Consider the following 22,145-nt stretch of genomic DNA (forward strand, 5'->3'; position numbering starts at 1 on the left):
TACTAAATTCTATAAAATGAAACATGGGAAATTTGTAGAGCGGTATCAGACAAAGTATGCATAAAATACCTAAATGACATATTTCATTGCAGTTCTGCAAGCTGATTTATTAGACGCGTTTACATAGGGTTTGTTACAAGCTTATATCTCCGTCCGTGATTTTGCAAAAGATGCCAATGGTGCTGAGCAATTTACAAAATGATCCCCTCTAAATATTTGAAGACCACTGCATCGAAATTATCGCCAAATTAACGAGCTAGACTCTAGAGCCTCGTCAAATATGCTATGTAAACCGGGTTTTTGACACGAAACAAAAAGTATTTTGATTAGGGACAAAATAGCGAAAATCCTTCACGCATATAAGGTTTTCCTTCATTTGGAAATGAAATCTTGTCTGACGCGGCTGTTACGTTGACGACGCAGTTGCATATCCACTGCGATTGCGTAGAAGGAAAACAGCTGGACGTCAGCAAGGCCCTATATACGACGTCAGTTGCGGTTGTTGTCGTGTTCGTGGTGGTGTTCCGGCCACACGATGTTAGATTTCTTTGTTATATTCACAAAGGGAGGCATCGTGCTTTGGTGTTTTGAAGGCACCAAAGATTTATTCGCTCCCTCTGTAAATGCATTGGTGAAAAGTGTCCTTTTACAGGTAAATTAATATAGAGATAAAGTGACCTAAAATTGGACCACGTCAACGTAGCCGTATTGTTTCATCCAACTAACATAGATAGAGGCAACGAGTGGCTGTTTTGATACATTTTGGCTTAGAAGTGCTTTTTTCAGGTACCTATCTAATGCTGCATGGATCAATGATTCCAAGGTTCAAGGAGGATCAGTATCTGCATTGTTTGGCTCCCTTGCGTGTTGCGAGTTCTGATGCTAACAAAATGTTGTTTTCCTCACATAGCAAACTTAATAATTGTGCTGATAAATGCTTGCTTTTAACTGCATTCCATCTAGACATCCCACTGCTTGGTAGACATCCCACTGCTTGTTGGGGTGTCTAATGTGTTGCCAACCCATCAATGGCAGGTGCTGATGAATAAGGCACTTGATGTAGGGATAAATAGCTTAGGTACATATTCAATGAAGTTAGGTACTTGTCAACAATGAATGCAATGTCAAAATATTAATGCTTTGACAAAGGATCGAGATGGAATATTTGTAGCAATGAATGAATGACATATTTTAGGGTTTGATCTATAGTTTGCTGATGTATGAATGCTAATCAGACATGCATCAAACTGACTTAGCCTATAACCTGCTCTTTCACAGGAGCGCACAGGCATCTCATCATTTACAGATGCAAGCTGGACACTCAAGTACCGGCTGGACAACGAGTTCGACCTGGTGTTTGTTGTCGGCTTCCAGAAGATATTACAGCTTTCCTATGTGGACAAACTACTGGACGATGTACAGCGGGAGTTCCGGGATAAATTTGAAAACCTGCTCACCGAGCACAGCTATTATCAGGTGCAGTAGTAGACGAAGCAGGTCGTGCTTGACTGGCCTTGAAACCATTGTATTTTGGCACCAGGAAACGTGGGCTGGGCCTAGGTATAGCCCAACCGTTGTGTTTCATTCTGCTGGCTGCACATCGAAACAGGTAGTAGGTACTGGTAGTAGTGATTGGCTTGGTGCAATATGAAAGTGTATCAAGTTTACTGTGGTTGATGGATTGTGAGTTTCCTTGTCATGCAAGGTCGCGGTAAAAAACGGACCAGGAGGAAAGTTGTCCAAACCAGTTTCACGGCTACCACATGCGTCTTTAATTGTTTTCATCACTAATGTTTGCTATTTTTATGCATGGGTTTCAATGAAGCACATGAGCATTATTTCAAACCGTAATGATAATAGCACATGGCCCCATCGCAAACCACCGTCATTATTTCCGACTGTCACCACACTGACACCGTCCCCTCTGACACCGTCCCGTCTCCCCATCGGCAGAGGTTCTCCTTCGACTCGCGGTTCGCGCAGCTGCAGACGGTGGCCGAACAATGGGGACAGCAGAAGGCGGAGGCCCCGCGCACCATGCGCTCCTTCGAGCAGTCGCAAAAGTCGCAGAAGACGGTCGCTTCCATGATTGAGAAAAAGGGAGGCGATAACAAGGAAAATAAGAAGCCGGGTACGTGCGACACTCCGACTGAGTCCCTGACACACAGTACCGGGGCCGGGTGCGGGCTGTTTTGGGTTCAGGTTTGTGTGCGTGTGTATGACTGGAGTTGTGCCCAAATCACCGCAAAACATATCAGGAGTGAATCTGAATGAATGGTTGTCGATAGGCATGCGTGATCCGCCGTTGAATTAGTGTGGATAAACATTGGTGGTGGGAATGCACGATTTTGGCCGATTATTGCCTTAGACCCACTGACCTGCCGGTGCTGGATTTTGATGGAGCTGCTCTCGATTGGGACTGATTGGATCTCTGGTGTTGGGCGAGGTGTTGGTGCCTTGGTGGAGGCAGAATGGTGCTATAGCTGACGGCTGAGCTCCCCTGCTAACACGCCACTGGTGACCGTTTCAGGGAAGGATAAGAAGAAGAAGAAGGGAGCCGAAGGTAATGGTGGCGCCCGCTTTCCGGTTCTTTGGGGTTGGAAGGGGTCCGGAGGCTGAGACCGGTGGCCGGTGCACGTTGTGAATGGAACACACGTGGAACAGCACATGTCGTGACGTCGTTATCGATTAATACATATTGATATCCTATTGTCTACCAATAAGATATTGAAACATGATCGATGATAACTGAATTAGTAACTATGATTGATACTACGTAGCGGTAAATTTCTGGTCCGTTAATAAGTTTCAAATGGCGTCAATAGCGTTCACTGTTCGTTCGCATTATGAGTCTTTCCATATATCTGACCTAATTTATTTCCGGCTGGGTCTGGCAGAGCCGGTGGCGAAGCCGGCTCCCGCCCCGGAGCCGGAGCCGGAGCCGGAGCCTGCCCCGGAGCCGGGGATGTCGCAGGAGGACCAGATCATGGCCAACCGGCGCAAGATGATGATGAAGATGTCCGGCGGAGGCGGCAAGAAGAAGGAGCCCAAATCGTGAGTCCGACCCGGCCCGACCAGTGCTGTGGCGATCGGCTGACATCTTGTCGAGAGATGACTATTTGAAGTCGTTAAAAACTGTGCTTTGTGTATCGTAATCCTTGTTTCTATTCTCTGATCGGTCGTTTTTCAATTCCGCTATCGGAAAATTACGTTGTACGTCTATAATGCTGCAATGTTGTGAAGGCAATGCTACTCTCCTCGCGTGGAGCCCCTTCAAGCTAAATAGCAAAATACACCCATGTTTATTTATACCAGCGCACCTTACTGTATCCCGGCTCAAAACGTTACAACTTTCCCTTCTTCTCTCCGCACCAGGCCCAAGTCGCCGGCGGCCGGCGGTGGCGGCAAGAAGGGCAAAAAAGAGGCGCGCATCTGGGCGCTGTCGGGAGGGCAGAAGGATGCTGCCAGCCTCGATTTCTCCGAGGCTGGCGATGGCAAGGAGTCCAAGCGGCCCGAATTCGTACCTGATACTAGTGTAAGTGGGGCGACGTATTCCAGACACAGTCTTGTATCACTGATCGTGCTTCTATTCTGATCACTGTTTTTATTCTATTTTATTTTTGAGACCCGTTGACAATCACCCGGTGTATCTGTCACAGATTGTAGGAGCCATGGCTGGAAATATCCATAACCCCATGGTCCGGCCTGATCTATATGTCACAGATGGTAGGAGCCATGGCTGGAAATATCCAGGACATGGAAGTGGATGAAGAAAGTGAGCCGGAGGAGCAGCAGTCCGCGGCACCGACCAAACAGAAGTCGGGCGGCGTGTTCGGAATGTTCAAGTGAGTAAGGGGCGGGACTGATGAGTGAATAACTATACGGTACACAGTGGCCATGAACTTTGGAGTCCCCGCTTCTTACTACCCCTAATACCGCTGGAGTACCGTCGTCGGCAGCTTGTCTTCTGACAACTCGGTGTCGATCGCTATACAGCCTCATTAGTGGACAAAAACTACAATCATCATCATTTACATAATTCGTTGTGTGTCTCTTTACAATCACTGACGCTGGCTTAGGGGATACCCTGGGTGCGGAGGAATGTCGATGGCTTCGACTATGCCCTTGCTTTGACATTTATGCCAATGCTGCGTCGTAAGTTAACTCACCCTCCCCCTCTCCGGCGACAGGAGTCTGGTGGGCAGCAAGACCATCACCAAGGAGAACGTGACGCCGGTGCTGAACCAGCTGAAGGACCACCTGGTCGGGAAGAACGTGGCGGCCGACATTGCGGCCAAACTGTGCGACTCGATCGCTCTCAAACTCGAGGGAAAGGTGGGCACAGAACGCGAGACACGAGGCTTCGGAAGCTTTCAGATGGCATGAGCGTTTTTTCGTCTTCGTTTATTTGTATTCCGTTTTATGCTGCGACGTCTTCTTCCGTCCTCACGTGTATTCTTTTTTTTTATTGATCATCCGAAAACCAGTATTGTATCTGAACAACCATTTGATTTCATCCTGTTTAGCCCGTCTATGTTATCAAACCCAGTCGCATGACTCGCCACTGCCAGTGCCTATGCCGGACAAGTTACGATTCTCACCACGCTCACTCCCCCTTCCCCCCTCCGCCAGGTTCTGGGCACGTTCGAGGGCGTGGCGCAGACCGTGCGCCAGACCCTGGTCGACTCACTGGTGCAGATCCTCTCGCCGAAGCGACGTATCGACATTCTGCGTGATGTGATGGCAGCCAAACAGTCGGGCAGGCCGTACGTCGTCGCCTTCTGCGGCGTCAACGGCGTCGGCAAGAGCACCAACCTCGCCAAGGTGCGGAGCGAGGTGGTAGAAGGGCGCGAATCGGTCGATTCTAGGTTTGTCTTTGAAGAAAGAAAGACTGTGTTTTAGACGTTTGATGTGAATTTAGTGTTAACATACGCATGACCGGTACCTATAAGTATAGTAAACTAGGCTAACGGGAATTTATTAGATGCGTCAGAATTTGTTACTCTTCCAATGAAATTTCATCGTAGGGGAGAGTGGGGTAATTTGGCCGTTTTTTTTTTTTAGAAAACGATATAACTTAAAATTGACGACACATTTCTGCATTTTCTCAACGCTGGCAGGTGTCGCATTCATTTTACTTTACTGGACAGTGAACTTGAAATGATAGAGTAATTACTTATATTGAAATTGTGACGTATTACAAAGGTCTGCAAGGCGGCCAAATTGCCCCACTAGCAGGGTTATTTGGCCGGGGGTGTAGGGCAATTTGGCCGGTGTTAGTTTGCGGTCGGGATTTTCTGTTATATTGCGAGTCAGCTTCAGATTCAGCAATGACGTGTGTCCTATGACGCATTTGCCGCATTTTGGAGGTTGGCTCAGGGGTCACAGGGGTCAAAATAGCCAAATTAGCGGCTCTAGATGCGATCACAGTTTTTACGAATAACTTTTGAAGTAATCAAGCTAGGCCCAAACTTTGAGTACCATCGTAATTCTCTCGTCAGTCCGCATCGAAAGATATATGTGTTGACCTTGAGAAGTCAAGGTCAAAGGTTGACCTCAGGTCACGTTGTATCAGGTCGCTTAACCTCAAGGTCATGTGATTTCAAGGTAATCATGCATATCACTTGATGCGCCTTGGCGAGCTGAACAGAATGAGACCATTTGTGCGGCTGTACCATTTTTATGTAAGGATTTATTAGCAAAAAACGTTTGGTAACCTTTGATGACGTCACATGCTCTTACAGTTGACCAATCGGAAGTAAGGCATCAAAGTAGTCAAAGTTGGTCATGAATCATGTCATTTATGGTACAATTGACCATGAAAACTCGGCCGTCCCAGCATAGTGACCATGAGCGCACCGGCCAAGTTGCCCCGCTAGTCCCGGCCAAATTACCCCATATTGCCATTCTGAAAATTTATGTCTATAAAGTCATCACGGCTTTACGGAATTAGATAAAATTGCTCTTGGAACCGCTGAACACCCCCAAGAATGGCGCTATAATGTCTGAATTCGTTTTTAGCCCAAATACTACATGTTATACAACTTTGTAAACAGAAGTAAAAGTTACCATTTTCTAATGAAATTAACGTTTTATTAATTTTGAATAAAACTACGAGGGGCAAAGTTTTGACATTTGTCCTCCAGTTATTTCTACTCATGACAAATGAATAGAGACTAGAGTTATTTCACTCACTTTTATAAGACATCGTACAGGTGGGGGCGGCCAATTTACACCACCGGCCAAATTACCCCACTCTCCCCTACTTATTGTGATCGTCAAGTAGCTCATCTGAACACAGCTGATTTCAAACCATTCAATATTTCGCTCATTTCCATTTGATAAAACATCATTGTAAATCAATTGAGCGAAATTATCTGCCTTCAACGCTCCACCAGTCGCCACTATCCTCCTCTCCCCCCAGATCTGTTTCTGGCTGATCGAGAACGGGTTCAGCGTGCTGATCGCCGCGTGCGACACGTTCCGCGCCGGAGCCGTGGAGCAGCTGCGGACCCACACCCGCCACCTGAACGCGCTGCACCCGCCCGAGAAACACGGCGGCAGGCAGATGGTCCAGCTGTACGAGAAGGGATACGGTTAGTGGACGGAGGGGAGGGGGTGTGGTTAGTGAGGGTGAGGAAAGGACCAGGGAAGGGTGGGGAGGAGGTAATGGTAAGTGATAGTGGGGAGGGTAAGGACAAAAGTCATTGATGGAAGGAGAGGTATGTGCTGAGCGATGAATGGAAGAAGGGGTGTGTTTTGGTCGGTACCGTGTAGGGAAAGGGGTTTGGTCAGTTATGAGTCGGGCACGTGATAGTCCTTACGAAGACCAATTAGTCTGGCAGGCCAGTCAATAGTCACTGGTGCCGACGTTTTCTGCCGTTTGAAGCAACAGTGGCGCCGCACACCTCCAAATTATTTTCTGACGTCAGGGAAGCATGTATTTCCCAGATACAGACCACTTCCTCTGCTCGTTTTCGCCCACCTCTGACCAGCGCTTTGACCACCTCTCCGCCTCCCCCTCTTCAGGCAAGGACCCGGCCGGTATCGCCAACGACGCGATCGGGTTCGCCCGGGAGAGCCGGGTGGACGTGGTGCTGATCGACACGGCCGGTCGGATGCAGGACAACGAGCCGCTCATGCGCGCCCTGGGAAAGGTGAGGATCATTGTGGGGTAGGGGCAGGATAGAGGGGAGTGCAGTTTTGCTTTTTTGACAATCTGATGAGCAATTAAATTTGTAACGTTCCTTTGACGATCTTGTGTTTTGCTCTATTCATTTTAATGAATCATCGTCCAGTAGAAGAGATGGCTGCCTTCCACCCAACTCCGACCGACAACATCTGACCCTCCTCTCCCCTCTCGGCACCTCCAGCTGATCAAGGTGAACGAGCCGGACCTGGTGCTGTTCGTGGGCGAGGCGCTGGTCGGTAACGAGGCCGTCGACCAGCTGGTCAAGTTCAACCAGTCGCTGGCCGACCACTCGGCCTCCGACCGGCCGCACACCATCGACGGCATCGTGCTGACCAAGTTCGACACCATCGACGACAAGGTGGGTAGCGTCGGCATCGGCGGACCGTCAGGCCACGAAATCGTCTCGGCGTAAAGGGTGGCTTCAGTGGTGGCATGAGGGGCTGAAATTAACGGCTTGGTGCTTGGGAAAACTTATTTAGAACGCGTAGCTTGTTGTCTATGCTTGTCGTTTTGTTAGCTGGAGCTGATTGTCCGTTTTAGATGATTACTTTAGTGTAAGGGAAGTGTTTACTGAATCACCGTTTATTCCTAGATGAGCCATGTGTTTATCACTGACCAGTAACCGGGGTTCTCTTACCCGCCTGACCCGCTGTCTGACATGCAACCTATCGCCGCAGGTGGGTGCGGCCATCTCGATGACCTACGTCACCGGTCAGCCGATCGTGTTCGTCGGCTGCGGTCAGACCTACACCGACCTGCGCAACCTGAACGCCCGCGCCGTCGTCACCTCGCTGATGAAGTAGAGGGACACGCCCGCCGGCCGGCTCCGGTCACAACGGACCTCGGATGACCTTGGATGACTCTGGATGACCTCGGCTGACCCTGCGCGACCTTTGCTAACCTCGGCTGACAGGCGGCTTTGGTTGACTGGCAGACCTTCGTTGATCAAAGGAGACCTTCGTTGGCCATGGAGACCTTGATTAAAGCCGGCTGACCCCAGACACGTAGGCTCTGACCCTGCCGCTTTACATTTTCCGCCCGCCTGATTCTGCTTCACGCCACACACATCCAAAGTCTTGGGTTCTATTTAACGCAGTCTATATATCTAACCAGTTACTAGTTAGTCGCCGGTGATTTGTCTACGAAAAGTGCGCATCCTCGAGGTGGTGCGGATCCGTGTAATCACCCAAAGCGGACAAACTGTTCCGTTTCCACTAACCAAGAGTTGTCTATTTTGTCGTTGCTGCCATGCTAAACTCGGCGGCGCCTACCATACGTCTCGAGATTTCGTCCGAGCTGGGACGAAGAGCCGGGAGAGTGGTCCCGTTTTATGTGTTGTTTTAATGTAAATGAATATCTATCATTGTTTGCAAATTATTGAGCGGGTTTCGTATTTTATGACTCGCCCCTGCGAGCTTCGCCATAAGATTCCGTCTATTTTTTGTCCGCTGTGTGATGCTGCTTTTTGTTGTCGTGCGTTTGCTGCCAGCCCACCTTGCATTTTGTTAGCAACATTCTGTGTACCGTTTGGTTCTGTTCGTCTTCATTTTCCTGACAACGTCTGCTAGCTTGGTTTACTTCAAAAATCCCCTTTTTCACCGGAATACTAGCGAAAATCCTTATCAATGGCATCAGTATGTCCAAGCCCACACTCTGAAGCTTTCTGTCACCATTCCGTTACCGTTCCCTCCGTTTTCGTTTCCGTGACCTAAGCGGCGCGCAGCTGTGGTGCCGGGGTTCGAGCCGGCGGCCACTGTGGTGCCGGGGTTCGAGCCGGCGAGCTGGACCGGCTGGTGAGGGGACAATCGTTCAATACACGGCTGAAGGAGCGAGTGGTATGTGAACAGTGACCGAGACTGGGTGGAGGGTGGCCAGTGGGTGGTGTCCTACCCAGGAACTACGCTGGTGTAGGGGTGGCGCGATAGTTGGAGCCGAGTTTGGGTTTCTCTTGGCGTCTGAATTGCGCTTGACATTGGAGTTCTGGCCGTCACATGCGTCTCGGCAAAACGATGGTGTATTACAGTTATCAACAACACATGACTATGATGAAATTAACTCGTACAAGGTGAATGCAATCACAGGATTATGCATGAAATAGTTAGAGAAATCGCAGAAAATCACATCACACTGTGCTAGTTTGGCTGGGCGACTACCAGCAGACTCGCACAATGCAACAGATCCGTCATACCTTAAGCACACTATAGCATCCAACAAACACTTGAACAAAGCTATGTAGATTGTGGTGGAGGCGTCAGACATGCACGCTTCCAACATCGCATTCGACTAGAAAGGCAGCACACAAGACTATCACAGAGGCAATGACAAAATGCTCTCTTAGGATTCTCAAATGTTTCTCTCGCATATCGGACATTGATGTTGCGTCAAAGACGTTCATATTACGACCTCAGTCACAACACAACGGCGTCCGCATTGCTCTCTACGACCTCAAACAGAGACTGGAATATGCCTACTCCATTCGTAAGTGGAGCATCCTGGTAGAAGAGGCATTTGAATGCGCAAGCCACAGATAACAGTGGTACATAACTAGTAACTACTGTTATCTGTGCACAAGCATAAGAGTTATCTTAGCATTGATTTACAATCACAATGCAATTGAGTCATGCTAGCCTATCTCACAGACCACAGTATACGGCAAGCAAAGTGTGTCTGCTCTCTGACTTCGGATTTATCCTGACAAGGTTCGAATTCAGCTCGCCCACTTGGTGTCACCGGGACACAAAAATGACGTCGTTAAACAAACATTTCAATAACGCATCATAACTGCATGCAAAGGTAGCCACTATCAGCTACCTTCCTCATCGCTAGCTGACGACCTCTCCCTGAATGCCCGCCCCCGGTGACCTGAATATCCAAGGTAGGGCTGTAGGTCATTCCATATCCTAACCCCTCCCTGAATACCCGCCCCAGTGACGACCCCAGGTCAGAGGTGGAATTCACACCATACCCATTACCCTGACCAGTGACCCCTCCCATTACACCGTCCCGGTGACCTGACCTCCGGCCTGAGATTGAGGTCACACCAGGTCGAGCAGGTCGTCACACTCGGCCAGCCGCCGTTTGTCCGGCGGCGGCTGCGGTCGGGCTGGTTCGGCCGCCGGCCGCTTGGGACGCACCGGTAGCGGGTCATCCACTGCCGACAGGGGGAGGCCGGGTGTCTGCTGATTATCAAACGGTCATGTCCAGCCAAAATGCGAGAGTAGAAGACTTGTATAACTATAGCAGTTGGATGGGGAATAGATAAGTGCTCCTCCCATGACATAAGGCCTGCCTGCCTGCTAGCATACGTTGCAATAAAGCTACCCACATGAAACAGCTTGAAATCACCGAGTGCCTGATCCAAAAAGTGGCAGATTGAGCAAAACATGCACGTTATGCACAAGCCTGAGCAGCCTAGTTACTATAACGGCTACATGAACCCCGGTCGGCTTGCATGTCAAATCGTGCATTTTTGCGGAACATATCAGCATGGCATAGCAACATCGTTGCATGAACTATCATAATTCAAAAAGAGGATGCCATCAAAAGTAACAATTCGAAGCTTCGAACGGCCGTCGGCACGGTAACGTCGAGATCGTCTTTGATATTGAGATCCATAGCAGAATTTTACGCACGCATGTGATGAATATGTGATAACGCCCTACACGACGAATATATTGATATTTTCCGTCAATGTACCAACAATTTTAGATATCAAATGAAACAGACCGGGAGAATTCAACGATAGTGGTATTAGATCAGAACCATAACTCATCCTGCCACTTGATTTCTCACATTCTTCTTCTAACCATATCCCCCCCCCCTGCCCCTCCAGCCGTCCCACTCACGTGCATCACCGTCGAGCTCCAGACTGTCGTCGGCCGGCGGCGGCGCGGCTCGGGAGGACGGAGCGGCAGCTCGGGAGGACGGCCCGGCCTCCTCCGCCCCCTCTGCGCCGCTGTCCACGTCCGTGTCCTGGTCGTAGGCGTCGCTGTCGCCGCTGCCCGGCCTGTCGGCGTCCTCGTCCGACCGTGTCGGCTCCGGGGACACGGGCACGGCGTCACCGACTCCGCCCGCTGCCGAACGGATGAAGAGTTGTGGAAAATGTCAGACGACAGGGTGGGTGAGTACTGAGTATAAATGTGGTTGTGGGAGCCTGAACGAGCCATAAACCAGAAGAGTGGCAGGCGCAGTGGAGAGGGGCGGCATTTGAGACCGGAGTCTCGAATTAGGAGCAGCTAGGAAAGGGAGAAAGGAAAGAGTGCTAAACAATGTCTATGACCAATGCATATCGTTAACACATTTAAATCTAATGTAGGTACACCGTCATAGTGCGATCTGATGCTGCCAATATCACGCATGGACTGCACACAAACTTAGCGACCTCTGTGTTACAGCTCTATCATCCAGTTAGGAAAGACACAGTCACTAGACAAAACCCCTGTCCCGCGGGAAGCAGTCGGTGGTAGGCGGCCCATCACCCACCTCCATTCATATCCTCTGCGCGCCGCTCATCTAGCAGCTCCTGTAGCGCGCGGATCTTGCACTTCTTCTCGTTCAGCAGCCGGGCAAACTTGGAGATCAGGTCTGCCTCCAGCAGCTCGCGGGCTTTGACCGCTTCCTCGGCCAGCCGGCGCAGCTGGCTGTTCTCTGGGATAATGAATGAATGAATGAATGAATGAATGAATGAATGAATGAATGAATGAATGAATGAATGAATGAATGAATGAATGAATGAATGAATGAATGAATGAATGAATGAATGAATAAATGAATGATGTAAGAACAGATGAATGAATGAATGAATGAATGAATGAATGAACCAATGTATGTATGTATGAACGAATGAATGAATGAATGAATGAATGAATGAATGAATGAATGAATGAATGGTCATGACAATGATGTTAAAATAATATGATTACAATGTCGTGAATGTGGCAGTTACATGCAAATATTTCTCATTGTTGTTCTTTACTTAATCACTTCTTAAACCGTTACATTGTTCTGCTATTATAAGCATTTTACTTCTACTTATTCATACCACTGTCGGTTGATACTTCATAGTGCTAAGACATATGTTTCAAATGTTGCAAATTCAGCAACAACAGCTTGCCAAAAATGTTGCAATCAGTGTGTAACTTTCAGCTGTGCTCTGTAAGCATCTAACCAACTTATGAGCCAGTGCTTCAGTGAAAGCACAAATTCCCCTATAGTTTCTAAGATACCGATTGTGAATTGGCCATTAAAGCTCATTTGAGAAAAATTACCTTTCTCCAGAGTGTCACATTTACTCTGAGCCACCTTTGTTTTGGCTGTCTCCTCCTGCAGGGTTGCAGAGCAGATAGAGAGCATATCTGAGGATGCAGAGGGGTGTGCAACCTGGAATATAGGACAATGATGAAGCATGAGGCAAGTTCTGTTTCAACAATTGAGTAACTAGAGAGGACTCATCATTGATAATGTACTAATACAGGTGCAAATTTTTTGCCTGCACTATAGACCTACAGGATGTGACATGAGAGTGGCTAACAATGTTAGCCTAACAAGTAATTGTTAGCCTAACCATGTAACATGTTAGCCTAACATAATTGATGTTATAGGTACTGAAACAGCAATACACTGTTACATAATACATAAACCTATGGTTATCATCAGTGACTGAATTGAGAAAAATATAGTTTTGAATAAGGGTATTACATACTTACCAAAGTAATTGATCCCAGTTTTAGCCTCATTCCCTCAGCCAGGCTCCTCTTCCATGTTACTTTGGCATCTGCTCTGCTGGTCTCAACACACCAAACAATGCTGGGCTCTCTGGCAAAAAGCAGATTTCTGGCTAAAGCTGCTGGTTCTTCACTTTGCTGAGTTAAGATGGATAACATATCTGGGGTCACCTGAAAAAAACATGAGATATTACCTGACAATAACCAACAGAAATCAATCAGAACTAAATAAAGTAAGCAAGTATCTGATATCTATTGGTAATTTGAGGCAGATTTGATGAGATTTTGTACAGATGGAGACATGCCTGCCTTCAGCATTCCATTAACCAAGCACTACCTACTGAATCTATCAACCATTAAAAAGATAAAAAAGACTAGAGCACTACCCTGTAACTTCTTCAAATATGGTTCAGCAGGTGGCCCCTAGCATAAGGGCCATGATGGGATACAATAACCTTTCTGATGCCATGGACGTTGTGTGGATTTGCAAAATAAGACATACTTCAACCTAAGCTGAACACAATCCCCATTATCAAGCAATCTTGATCCACGTAACATGATGCTCATATTAACCTGTTTTACTTATTTTGGCAAATAATGAACAGGTAATTTGAAGCAAAGTAAAAATGATTTTAGAGGCATGAAAAATAAAAAAGCAATGGCTAATGCATCAATTTGTGCAAAAAATAGGGGTAGTCATTAAGCAGGCATCACACTTATGCGTACACTGAAAGACGGATGACTACCTACCCATCATCAACAGCCTTAGGATCATTGGTGTTTTAAGATTAATTCCAAACAGCATAACTTCAACTAATTGTGATATTTAACTCAGACTTACCTCCGCCTTGTAAGAAAATGCATTATCTTCCGTCGAGTGTAAATAAATGGTTAAAAGACCAGCATCGTTCTCATGAACCAAGTAGTTAAACATTTTACCATCATCACTTGAAATTTTGGATGTGTGCAATTTGCTAAGCTCAGCCGCACTACACATGATGACAGAGTGTGCGATATCGAGCCGAAATATCAAATTATTTATAAATTTCTTATCTATTGTCAGGGGTCTCATGTGTGTGTCGTTCAGAACTGGTTCAGAACGGTTTGTTTATATTTTCGAAGTCTATCCTAGAGAAATCATCAAGTTGATGACGTCATGAATAACAATAAATTTTGATCATTTTTTTATTTCATTGTAAATAAATTTTTGCATTTTCGAGTTATATTTTTTATTGACGATCACAGAGATTATTGCAAGTCCCGCTTTGACAAATATAAGTAATCAAACGCAATAAATTATGCAAGCAGGTTACAGAAATGACTACGTCATTTTTCTGTAACAGTTTTTCATGTAGACTAGCATTACGTTCCAAAAACGTCTCAGCCTCTTCATTTTTGTAGCGTTCAAGCTTTGCTGTTGAAACATGTTATTTCACTGCAGTTGTATAACTGACACATCGAGCCCAGAATTCGAGCATAGATGAAAGAACCTTCATCCATGCTTGGAGCCTAAATGGAAATGTAGGTAACAAGAGGGGCGGCAAGACCATATGGAGGGGCGCTACATAAAGTTAAGGGTGGCAACATTAAACTAAGGGGTTCCTCCGACACTTCGAAGGGCGCCACTGTTTCTTTGAGAGGCGTCACCGCCACTGCAAGGGGCGGCAGTGGCACCATCACTTGAAGGGGCGGCAACATCATTTTGAGGGGCGCCACCGACTCGTTGGCGGGCGACATCATTACATTCAAGGGCACCACTGACACTTGAGAGGGCGGCACCATCACATTCAGGGGCGCCACCGATACCGAAAGGGGCGGCACCATGTCTTCTTGAGGGGCGGCTCCATCACATTTAGAGGCTCCACGGATGCTTAGAGGGGCGGCACCATTACCTTGTGTGGGGCTACTAACAGATTAAGGGGCGGCACTATCACAATGTGTTGCGGTATCATCACTTTTTATGGAAGGCTGTTTCACTTTAATGGGCGGCATTATTATTTTGAAGGGCAGCAGCCTAGCTATGAAGGACAGCGCCTAGCCTGCATGTGTGTGTTGCATCTTAGAGGGGGGGGGGGTGGCAGCTGGGTCCAGGGTCGGCAAACGGCTGTCACTGGGTCGGCATTCTCCGTACCTGGGTAGTGGGACGGCGTCGGCAATTGCCGACCCAGTTAACATGTTAAAATAGGCCCTGAATAATAGGTACATCATTTTTATTTTTACAAAAATGTTACAGGCTATTCGCCGAGAAACATGATGGCTTTTAGAATCAAACATGTCTCTCGAAGGTGCTGAAAATTGGGGAAAAATTATAATCGGACTGCATCAATGGACCGAATACATTAAAAATATGCAAGGCGTAAGCTGGTCATTGGTCAATGACTTACGGCAGTCTCATCATCTTTTCTGAAACTTTCATCTCCCCCATTCACGCGAAAGAAAGCTTTCCAGGCTTTCATTGGCTTCCGGTAGTTCCGCTACAGCAATGGATAGCTTTAAATCGTGCTAAATTTAATGCATGATGTAGGTTCTTAACAGTTCAGTGCCTTGCTTTTTGGGAGAGGAGGAGTAGGCTCTACCGGCCTGAAAGCCCATTGCTCAACGCACATTGCACAGCTATATATGATAATATGGTAGGGTGTGGAGTGTAGACATATTGCACAGAGCGGACCACCAACGATGCGCCGCAACGGCATAGACCGTTTCGGTGGGACGGGAATGTCCCCAATGGGACATCCCACCCTGCCGGTCAAATGGTCACCCTGGAGAGGAAGTGGTCCTGCCCCGAACCTGTCCTCACCGCCGGTTTTCTGTCAGGGGGACTGGGGATCGCAGCCCCTGCCCGGAAAGGAAAGCGTGAGGGGAACGCGGATGGACTTGTCCTGAGGACGGCGAGGATGGATGGTTTGATCTGACTTGGTCTCTGCTGCCAATCCCCTCCCTTTCCGTCTCCCTCCCACCCTCGGCCACCCTCCCCCACCGTTCACGGCAGCCCGCTGCCGCCGTCTGCCGTCCGCCAGCTCTCCGTGCAGCTCAGTCACGGCCGACCCGGTCGGTGGAGCGCCTGCCGCTCCGGCCGCGGTGGGGTGCAGCCGTCGCCGGTCAGTCCGCCCCGCCCGGTCTGTCCACCCGTCCGACAATCCTGTTAGTCGAGCCGGTCGATCGCAGGTGTGTGGATCGAGTGTCGCCGCGCCCGAGTGAGGAAGAGTGACGAGTGAGGAGTGACTGAGTGTCGAGTGGTGGTGGTGGTGCGATGGTTGGAACTCGGGAGATGCGAAGAGATCTGACAGTGGAACAGGATTTTTAGACCATTTGCGCCATTCTGACGGAAAGGTGACTGTTTTTGTGGTGGTGTCGCGGATTTCGAGAGAGTGAGATTGCCGGTGGATTTTGTCTGTCGTTCGGCACCTACTTTCGATGGTCCGTCTAGCCTCTCTGACGTGACCTACGCGGTGCTGAGGCCTGTGTCCTCTCCGTCTGTATTTTCGCGAGGACTCCGAGCGGCGGTGACGCCGGATCCACTCCAGCAGGACCGACAGTGAGGTGGGTAGTCGCCGTCAGCGACCGGTCGGTATTGCGAGTCACCCTGTCCCGCCGGCCGTCTAAGGTCGCTGCCCGGGAGAGGCACGAGCCGGGCGCGGAGCGGTCACAGGTGATCTGACGCCGGTAGCTAACTGACCTAACCGGCGCCTACCTGACCCAAGCTGACCTGTGCTGATCTACTTGCATGACATGGCCTTTCTGCATGGATCTGGTTTAGCCTATCTAAACTGGTTTGTCCGCAGTGTCCCAGACAACCTGACCTGAGCTGTGACAGCTTGATTGAGCTGACTTGGTCACTGGTCAGACTGACCTGACCTGATCTGTGCCAAGCTGAGGTGTCTCCTCGACGTTTCTGAACCGATTCACCCAGCCTGACCTACCACAGTCTCCCCGTCTTGACCAAGTCCGAGGGGTCACCTGACTGGAACAGCCAAACTTTGTCTAATCAATTGTTAGCTGACCCCACCTCAACTCGCATTACGGAACCTAGACTTCTTATCAGCCGACTAGATATAAGTCAACCCACTTCACACAAATAAATTTCGATTCAAACTCTGCTCGCTTGGCTCAACCTTGCCGGCGCTGGACGCTCGTTACCGTTCAATTTGGGCAGTTACAGGGGCAATTCGCTGCCCTGTTGGTCGGCCGGCAATATCCAAAGGTCACCTCCATATACGCTCGGCCTTTGCAGGGGATGTGTGTTGCACCGTTCGGCTCCTTGCTGTGTTTGACTGGGACCACCGCTCCAAGTCTCGAGTTCGCGGTCTCCTTACAAGGCTCTGATTACATTGGTGTTTGGCTTCATGGATATCTTGATTTGATCAATGATCATGCTGTCTGTCCAGGGCCAGAGGGAGGGAGGGAGGGAGGAAGAAAGGAGAGAGAGAGAGAGAGAGAGAGAGAGAGAGAGAGAGAGAGAGAGAGAGAGAGAGAGAGAGAGAGAGAGAGAGAGAGACGCCCGAAGTCTCGAGTTCGCGGTCTCCATACGCCATGCAGACTTGGATTACAGTGGTGTCTGGTTTCATGGGTAATGGGTGTCTTGATCAATGAGCATGCACCTGTCCGAGGCCAGAGGGAGGGGGAGGAGGGAGAGAGAGAGAGGGGGGAAGAGAGAGAAAAAAATAGAACAGAATCCACCGTAACCATTTCCCGGTTACTGCACTTCACGTTAACTTGTAAGCGCGTTGCGTTGCAAGCAACGCTCGAAAGCTATTTACCTACTATCAATCCTTGCAGTTGTTTTCCTACCTTCAACAATGAAAACGTCTTATCAGTAAGCTAGACTCTAATCGCTGGTTAGGCATACAGTTGTATGGAAAAAGTGGAAATGTACTATTGTCATTTGCATAGATGTGATACGTGATATCACACATGACATGCACGTTGCACAATGCACAGCAATGTGAGACGGATAAGGCAGCCCAGTCCATGTGTGTATGGCTGTCGTTTGACAACAGCTGTCTGCCGGAAAACGACAAAATGACAGTCAGGTGACTGGCAGATGACGACAGGATGACGTGCTGATGACGACTTTCTCCGGCGGCTTTCCTCTCTCGAGGAGCGGCTGACGTGATGACGCCACACAGTGACGCCCCCCCCCCCCCCCCCCAGTGCCGTCATTGTCGTCACCCGGTAGTGGCGACTGCCGAAAGGATGGTGACCGGCTGCGGTCTGCGGCACTTTCTATGTAGTTTCTATGCCGTCATGAACGGCGGAAGGTGCGGCCGGTGGTCATTATTTTGTAAGCCGGCGCAAACTTGTGGAGCTGGTGGCTTTGTAGGCTCAAGCCTCAACCGGTGTAATTGTAATGGAAATGGAAAGGGTCAAATATGAATATATTACCTAAATGCTTCAAGCGATAAATAGGGAAAATAATGTTTAGCTTACCTTACAAGACGGCTGTACGAAGTGTTAGATAATTTACGACTGACTGTTACCTAAATATTTCATACAATCTATGGCTCTTCTGAATGCACCGCGAGCATCCTTCCTGCTCCTAGATATTCCGTCCGAAACAAATCCCACATACTCCGTGTCCATCTTACAGTGCACACCCCCGTTCCACCCTTATCTGGTTCATAAACGTCAACGAGCTGTCTCCAAACCGTCTTAGCGCGCAGTCTTCGAGCTGTTTCAGCGCCCTCCGAATTAAAGTGTCGCAATTCCATCGCTATCTGCAGAATATATCTCGAGTTTCACGTCTCTGAGCTGTCTTTGAGGCCTTCACCGAGTTGACGGAGATCCATTTCCTGGTTATACTGGCGCAGTATGCCGCCTCTATCTCCATGAAGACAGCGAGAAGACAGACAGCGACAACGAAACTTTTCACCGCACCGAAAAGTGGGCGATGCCGTTGCTCGCGGCTGAAGTCTGAACGAACTCGCCAGCCTCACAGTGACGGGACTGGCCGAATATCGGCCGTCCATGGTTGTTGATGGTCCGCCCGTATCGGTCGCTGGGTGTCTTTCACTCGCCATCCGTCCGTCGTCCGTCGGGCCGTCGGTCGTCCACTGGCCCTATAGCGTCGGTCGTCTGCCGGTGTCGTCCGTCCACGGGACCCCGTCGTCCGCCGGACCTCGCCGTCGTCGGGCCACCCGGCGCGTCACGACACCTGCCCGCCGCCGAGGCCACCGCAGATTAATGCTCGATTAAGCCGCCGCCCTCTGGAATGCAGATGGCATTCGCGACACGAGCAGCCCCGCCAGCGCGGCCCCATTCCGTCGCGGACCTGTACGGCGGCGCCGCGTTGCAGAGGGTCATTGCGATGCCGGTCTATGGTGATGGCCTAGGCAGTCACGGGATAGTCAAGAGGTGAAAGTGTGATGGGATCATGGACAAGTTTGCCGCTGAGGAATGAGCGAATGGAAAGCGGAAGTTGATTGTGGTGGAGTACAGTTAAATGTGGTGCAATCTGCTCATTTTAAACGACGGAAGTGTAGTGTGATATCTTAACGAGTACAATGAAAATCATTGTGTCACTTTTCAGACGGATTCGTGACTTGCTTCAAAGCTGAGCTTAAAACACCGTATGACCTTCACTTAGCTTAGTAATGACTCACTTTACAACGGTTTTGAAACTGTCGAAATAAGCGGCGCAATTATTCGCGACATAAACTGAGACGAACGAGCGTCGGACGCGTCTGCAGCTTTGTCGGACAATGAGCAGGTGCGGCGAACGCTCTTAAGAGGTCATCCACGCGGCACTCGGGGCTGCAGTGATTCACGTCTGCGCAGAGGTCACCCGCACCCGCCGGGGGTCATTATGGCCAGTCACGACGGCAGCAGAGCTGCGGTCCCAAATTGGCGAACGGACTGAGTGGGCCGCCCACGCGGCAGGGGTAGCCACTAGCCACGCAGTGGGTGTGTGCGTCAAAGACGGTTGAATGGGAACGCTTGCAAAGTATGAATTTGCTGAAACTTTATCGTTTTTGTATTTTATTCGTTTTGCCTACGTTTTGTGAGAAGGTAACCCGCTTAATTTAGGTATTTGAAATAAGAAATTGGCTGGCTTTTTGTATGACCAGCAAAGTTCCGGACCGCTGTAAAACATAGGTAGGTATTAAACCTTATGAGCAACCACAGGCGTTCTTTTTAAAACCTGACGCTATTGAGCTGAAGCTCAAATCGATCAGGATGCACGCAAAACATAACTTTTCTGCATTACTCCGGTCGACATTTGTAAAAGCTGTGTAAGAACCAGAAATAAATTGAACAAAGGCTGGACTGTGACTACATACGTCTATCGCGTGTAGAGGGGAGAAAAGTGTTAACCCACGAGCCGCTGGGGGGCATAAAGTTGCCCCCCCTTTACGTTTTGTGAAATATCTCCGAAACCTGATGAGCTACGAACGTGAAACTTGGCATAGCTTCAAATGAATACCTAGGCAATGTTTGAGGAAAGTTTGGTGGTTGTAGTACCTAAGATGACGTCACAGTGACGTCATAAAGTGTTGTCGTTTTCCGATATGGACCGTTTCTGATGACGCTGAGCATGAAACTCAACAGTAAATGAACTAGCCAGCACCTGCTGTCATCCTAAAACATCTAACTACACTTCCATCTAGTTTCTGACCAATAATCGACCCTTTATATTCGGTCCCATATATCTGATGTATCGTGAGGAATATGAGAGTCGCAAATCTATAATTTCACTTATGACGTCACTGTGACGTCATTTCAAATGGGATCGACACCAAATTTGGACACAACCTCGGCTAGGTATTCAGGAAGATGTGTGCAAAGTTTCGCTTCTTTATCTCTTCGCGTTGCGACGATATCGTCGCAGAAGTAAAGGGGGGCAACTATATGCCCCCCCCCCCCCCCCAGCGGCCGGCGGGTGGCGCGGAGGCTCAGCGGCCGCCGGGTTAATAGCTTACGGGCTTCGACACATCAGATGCTCATATCAAAGGGGATTTTATTGCACGGCATATGCACGGGCAAATATGAAACTTTGTCGCTGATATTGGAACAAAAAATGTGTCGCATTTTTTTCAGACTTTCGCTTAGTCAAAACAAACAACTTTTGCCGCTATTCTGCTTTTAAACAGTTGCAAGAATTCTGCCTAGGCTCAGCTTTATACTTTACAAACTATGCCTGCACCTGCTTATGGCATGTTTTGTATCAGCATCTTTATTTTATTTCCCTTCCATCTGGAGATACTAGGATTCAATATTTAGAATTCACCGACTGCCGGGGTCTGCCGCACCTTCTCCCGTCCCCGTCTGCCGCGGTAGTCTGTTGGGACTCGGCGCGCCGCTACCGTCGCTGCGGCGCCGTATTTCGCCGCAGCACACCGGCCTCCCGTGACGTCACAGACCGGTCCGACCTGCACGTGACCTCTGCAGCCGGCCGTGGCGCCAATCTGGCAGCACGGCGCTACCAGATTGGCGCGCAATTGGCGCACAGTGCAGCGCCGGTACGCTGGTCGCCGTTGGATCGGGCCGGCCTTCCACCCGTTTTCTGTGAACTGCATGACCGCAGGGTGTCAATCAAATGACAGGTCATTGCTTTTGTGCTACTATCTGCATGGGGTCAAATGTAGTGAGTGACGCACTCTTGTTGGCTCCGTTTCTACATGCTGCTCTAGGACCGCCCAGTTTGAGATTTACGCTTGTTTTTGCTCACGAGGATCAGGTGGTGACCGGGGCACCTCTAACACTAGTACCGGGCACCCTGCGGTCCGCCCGGCCCTCTCGCTAGCCCCGTTCCCACGGCCGGGGCCCCCTAAACGGTCCGGTGACCTCAAACAGGGCCTCTCTGGGCCCACTGATCACCCGGTGCAGGTCGCCGTCATCAGCACCGCCCCCAATGGTGCTGCGGTGGCTGCTAAATACTTCTGCTGGCTGCTGCTGCTGTTTGATGCTGACCCTGCCGATGGTGCTGCTGTGGCTGTTGTGTGTTTTGTTGTTGTTGTGTTGTTTTTGCTGCTGCTGTGCGGCCTGCTGCTTGTGCTGCTAGTGGTGGTGTCGATTCTGAACACTCTAACTCAGTGACTGCACCTCGCCACATGGGTCGGCTGCAGCTGAAGGTCATGGTCCTGGCACCTGAATCACGAACGGCAGGGGTGACCTCTCCTCTGCCGCCGAGTGTCGAGATCGTGCCTAACTCTGTTGGGGTTGCATTGTGCTCTTCGTGGTTCCATTGAAACTTCCCATGGTTGTTCAGCTTTCACAGGAAGTCAAGGCGAGAC

The 22,145-nt window shown here is 49.3% G+C and overlaps 2 protein-coding genes across 5 annotated transcripts; one reads left to right on the forward strand and one right to left on the reverse strand.

Annotated features, from left to right (window-relative positions):
* Positions 1 to 425: 425 nt before the first annotated feature.
* Positions 426 to 8,585, forward strand: LOC122366019 (signal recognition particle receptor subunit alpha-like). Of its 3 annotated transcripts, none has more exons than XM_043337756.1 (13): positions 426 to 652; positions 1,279 to 1,476; positions 1,954 to 2,131; positions 2,531 to 2,563; positions 2,898 to 3,054; positions 3,376 to 3,535; positions 3,724 to 3,845; positions 4,191 to 4,335; positions 4,633 to 4,824; positions 6,425 to 6,596; positions 7,030 to 7,157; positions 7,374 to 7,550; positions 7,870 to 8,585. In XM_043337756.1, exons 1-13 carry the CDS (start codon positions 536 to 538, stop codon positions 7,993 to 7,995), a joined length of 1,905 nt encoding a protein of 634 aa, XP_043193691.1. In that variant the 5' UTR covers positions 426 to 535; the 3' UTR covers positions 7,996 to 8,585. The 3 variants fall into 3 exon arrangements, with proteins under 3 accessions (XP_043193691.1, XP_043193692.1, XP_043193690.1); XM_043337755.1 differs by having other exon boundaries at positions 464 to 652; positions 2,895 to 3,054; XM_043337757.1 differs by lacking the exon at positions 2,531 to 2,563 and having other exon boundaries at positions 433 to 652.
* Positions 8,586 to 9,190: 605 nt separating this feature from the next.
* LOC122366025 (DNA repair protein XRCC4-like) lies at positions 9,191 to 14,033 on the reverse strand. Of its 2 annotated transcripts, none has more exons than XM_043337786.1 (6): positions 13,757 to 14,033; positions 12,898 to 13,086; positions 12,460 to 12,571; positions 11,675 to 11,839; positions 11,038 to 11,265; positions 9,191 to 10,343 (listed from the first exon to the last, which is right to left on the reverse strand). In XM_043337786.1, exons 1-6 carry the CDS (start codon positions 13,985 to 13,987, stop codon positions 10,228 to 10,230), a joined length of 1,041 nt encoding a protein of 346 aa, XP_043193721.1. In that variant the 5' UTR covers positions 13,988 to 14,033; the 3' UTR covers positions 9,191 to 10,227. The 2 variants fall into 2 exon arrangements, with proteins under 2 accessions (XP_043193721.1, XP_043193722.1); XM_043337787.1 differs by having other exon boundaries at positions 12,460 to 12,546; positions 13,757 to 14,016.
* Between the last annotated feature and the right edge of the window lie 8,112 nt (positions 14,034 to 22,145).

Source organism: Amphibalanus amphitrite, unplaced genomic scaffold (assembly GCF_019059575.1).
Source record: "Amphibalanus amphitrite isolate SeventyFive unplaced genomic scaffold, NRLGWU_Aamphi_draft 000778F_arrow, whole genome shotgun sequence".
Classification (NCBI taxonomy): domain Eukaryota; kingdom Metazoa; phylum Arthropoda; class Thecostraca; order Balanomorpha; family Balanidae; genus Amphibalanus; species Amphibalanus amphitrite.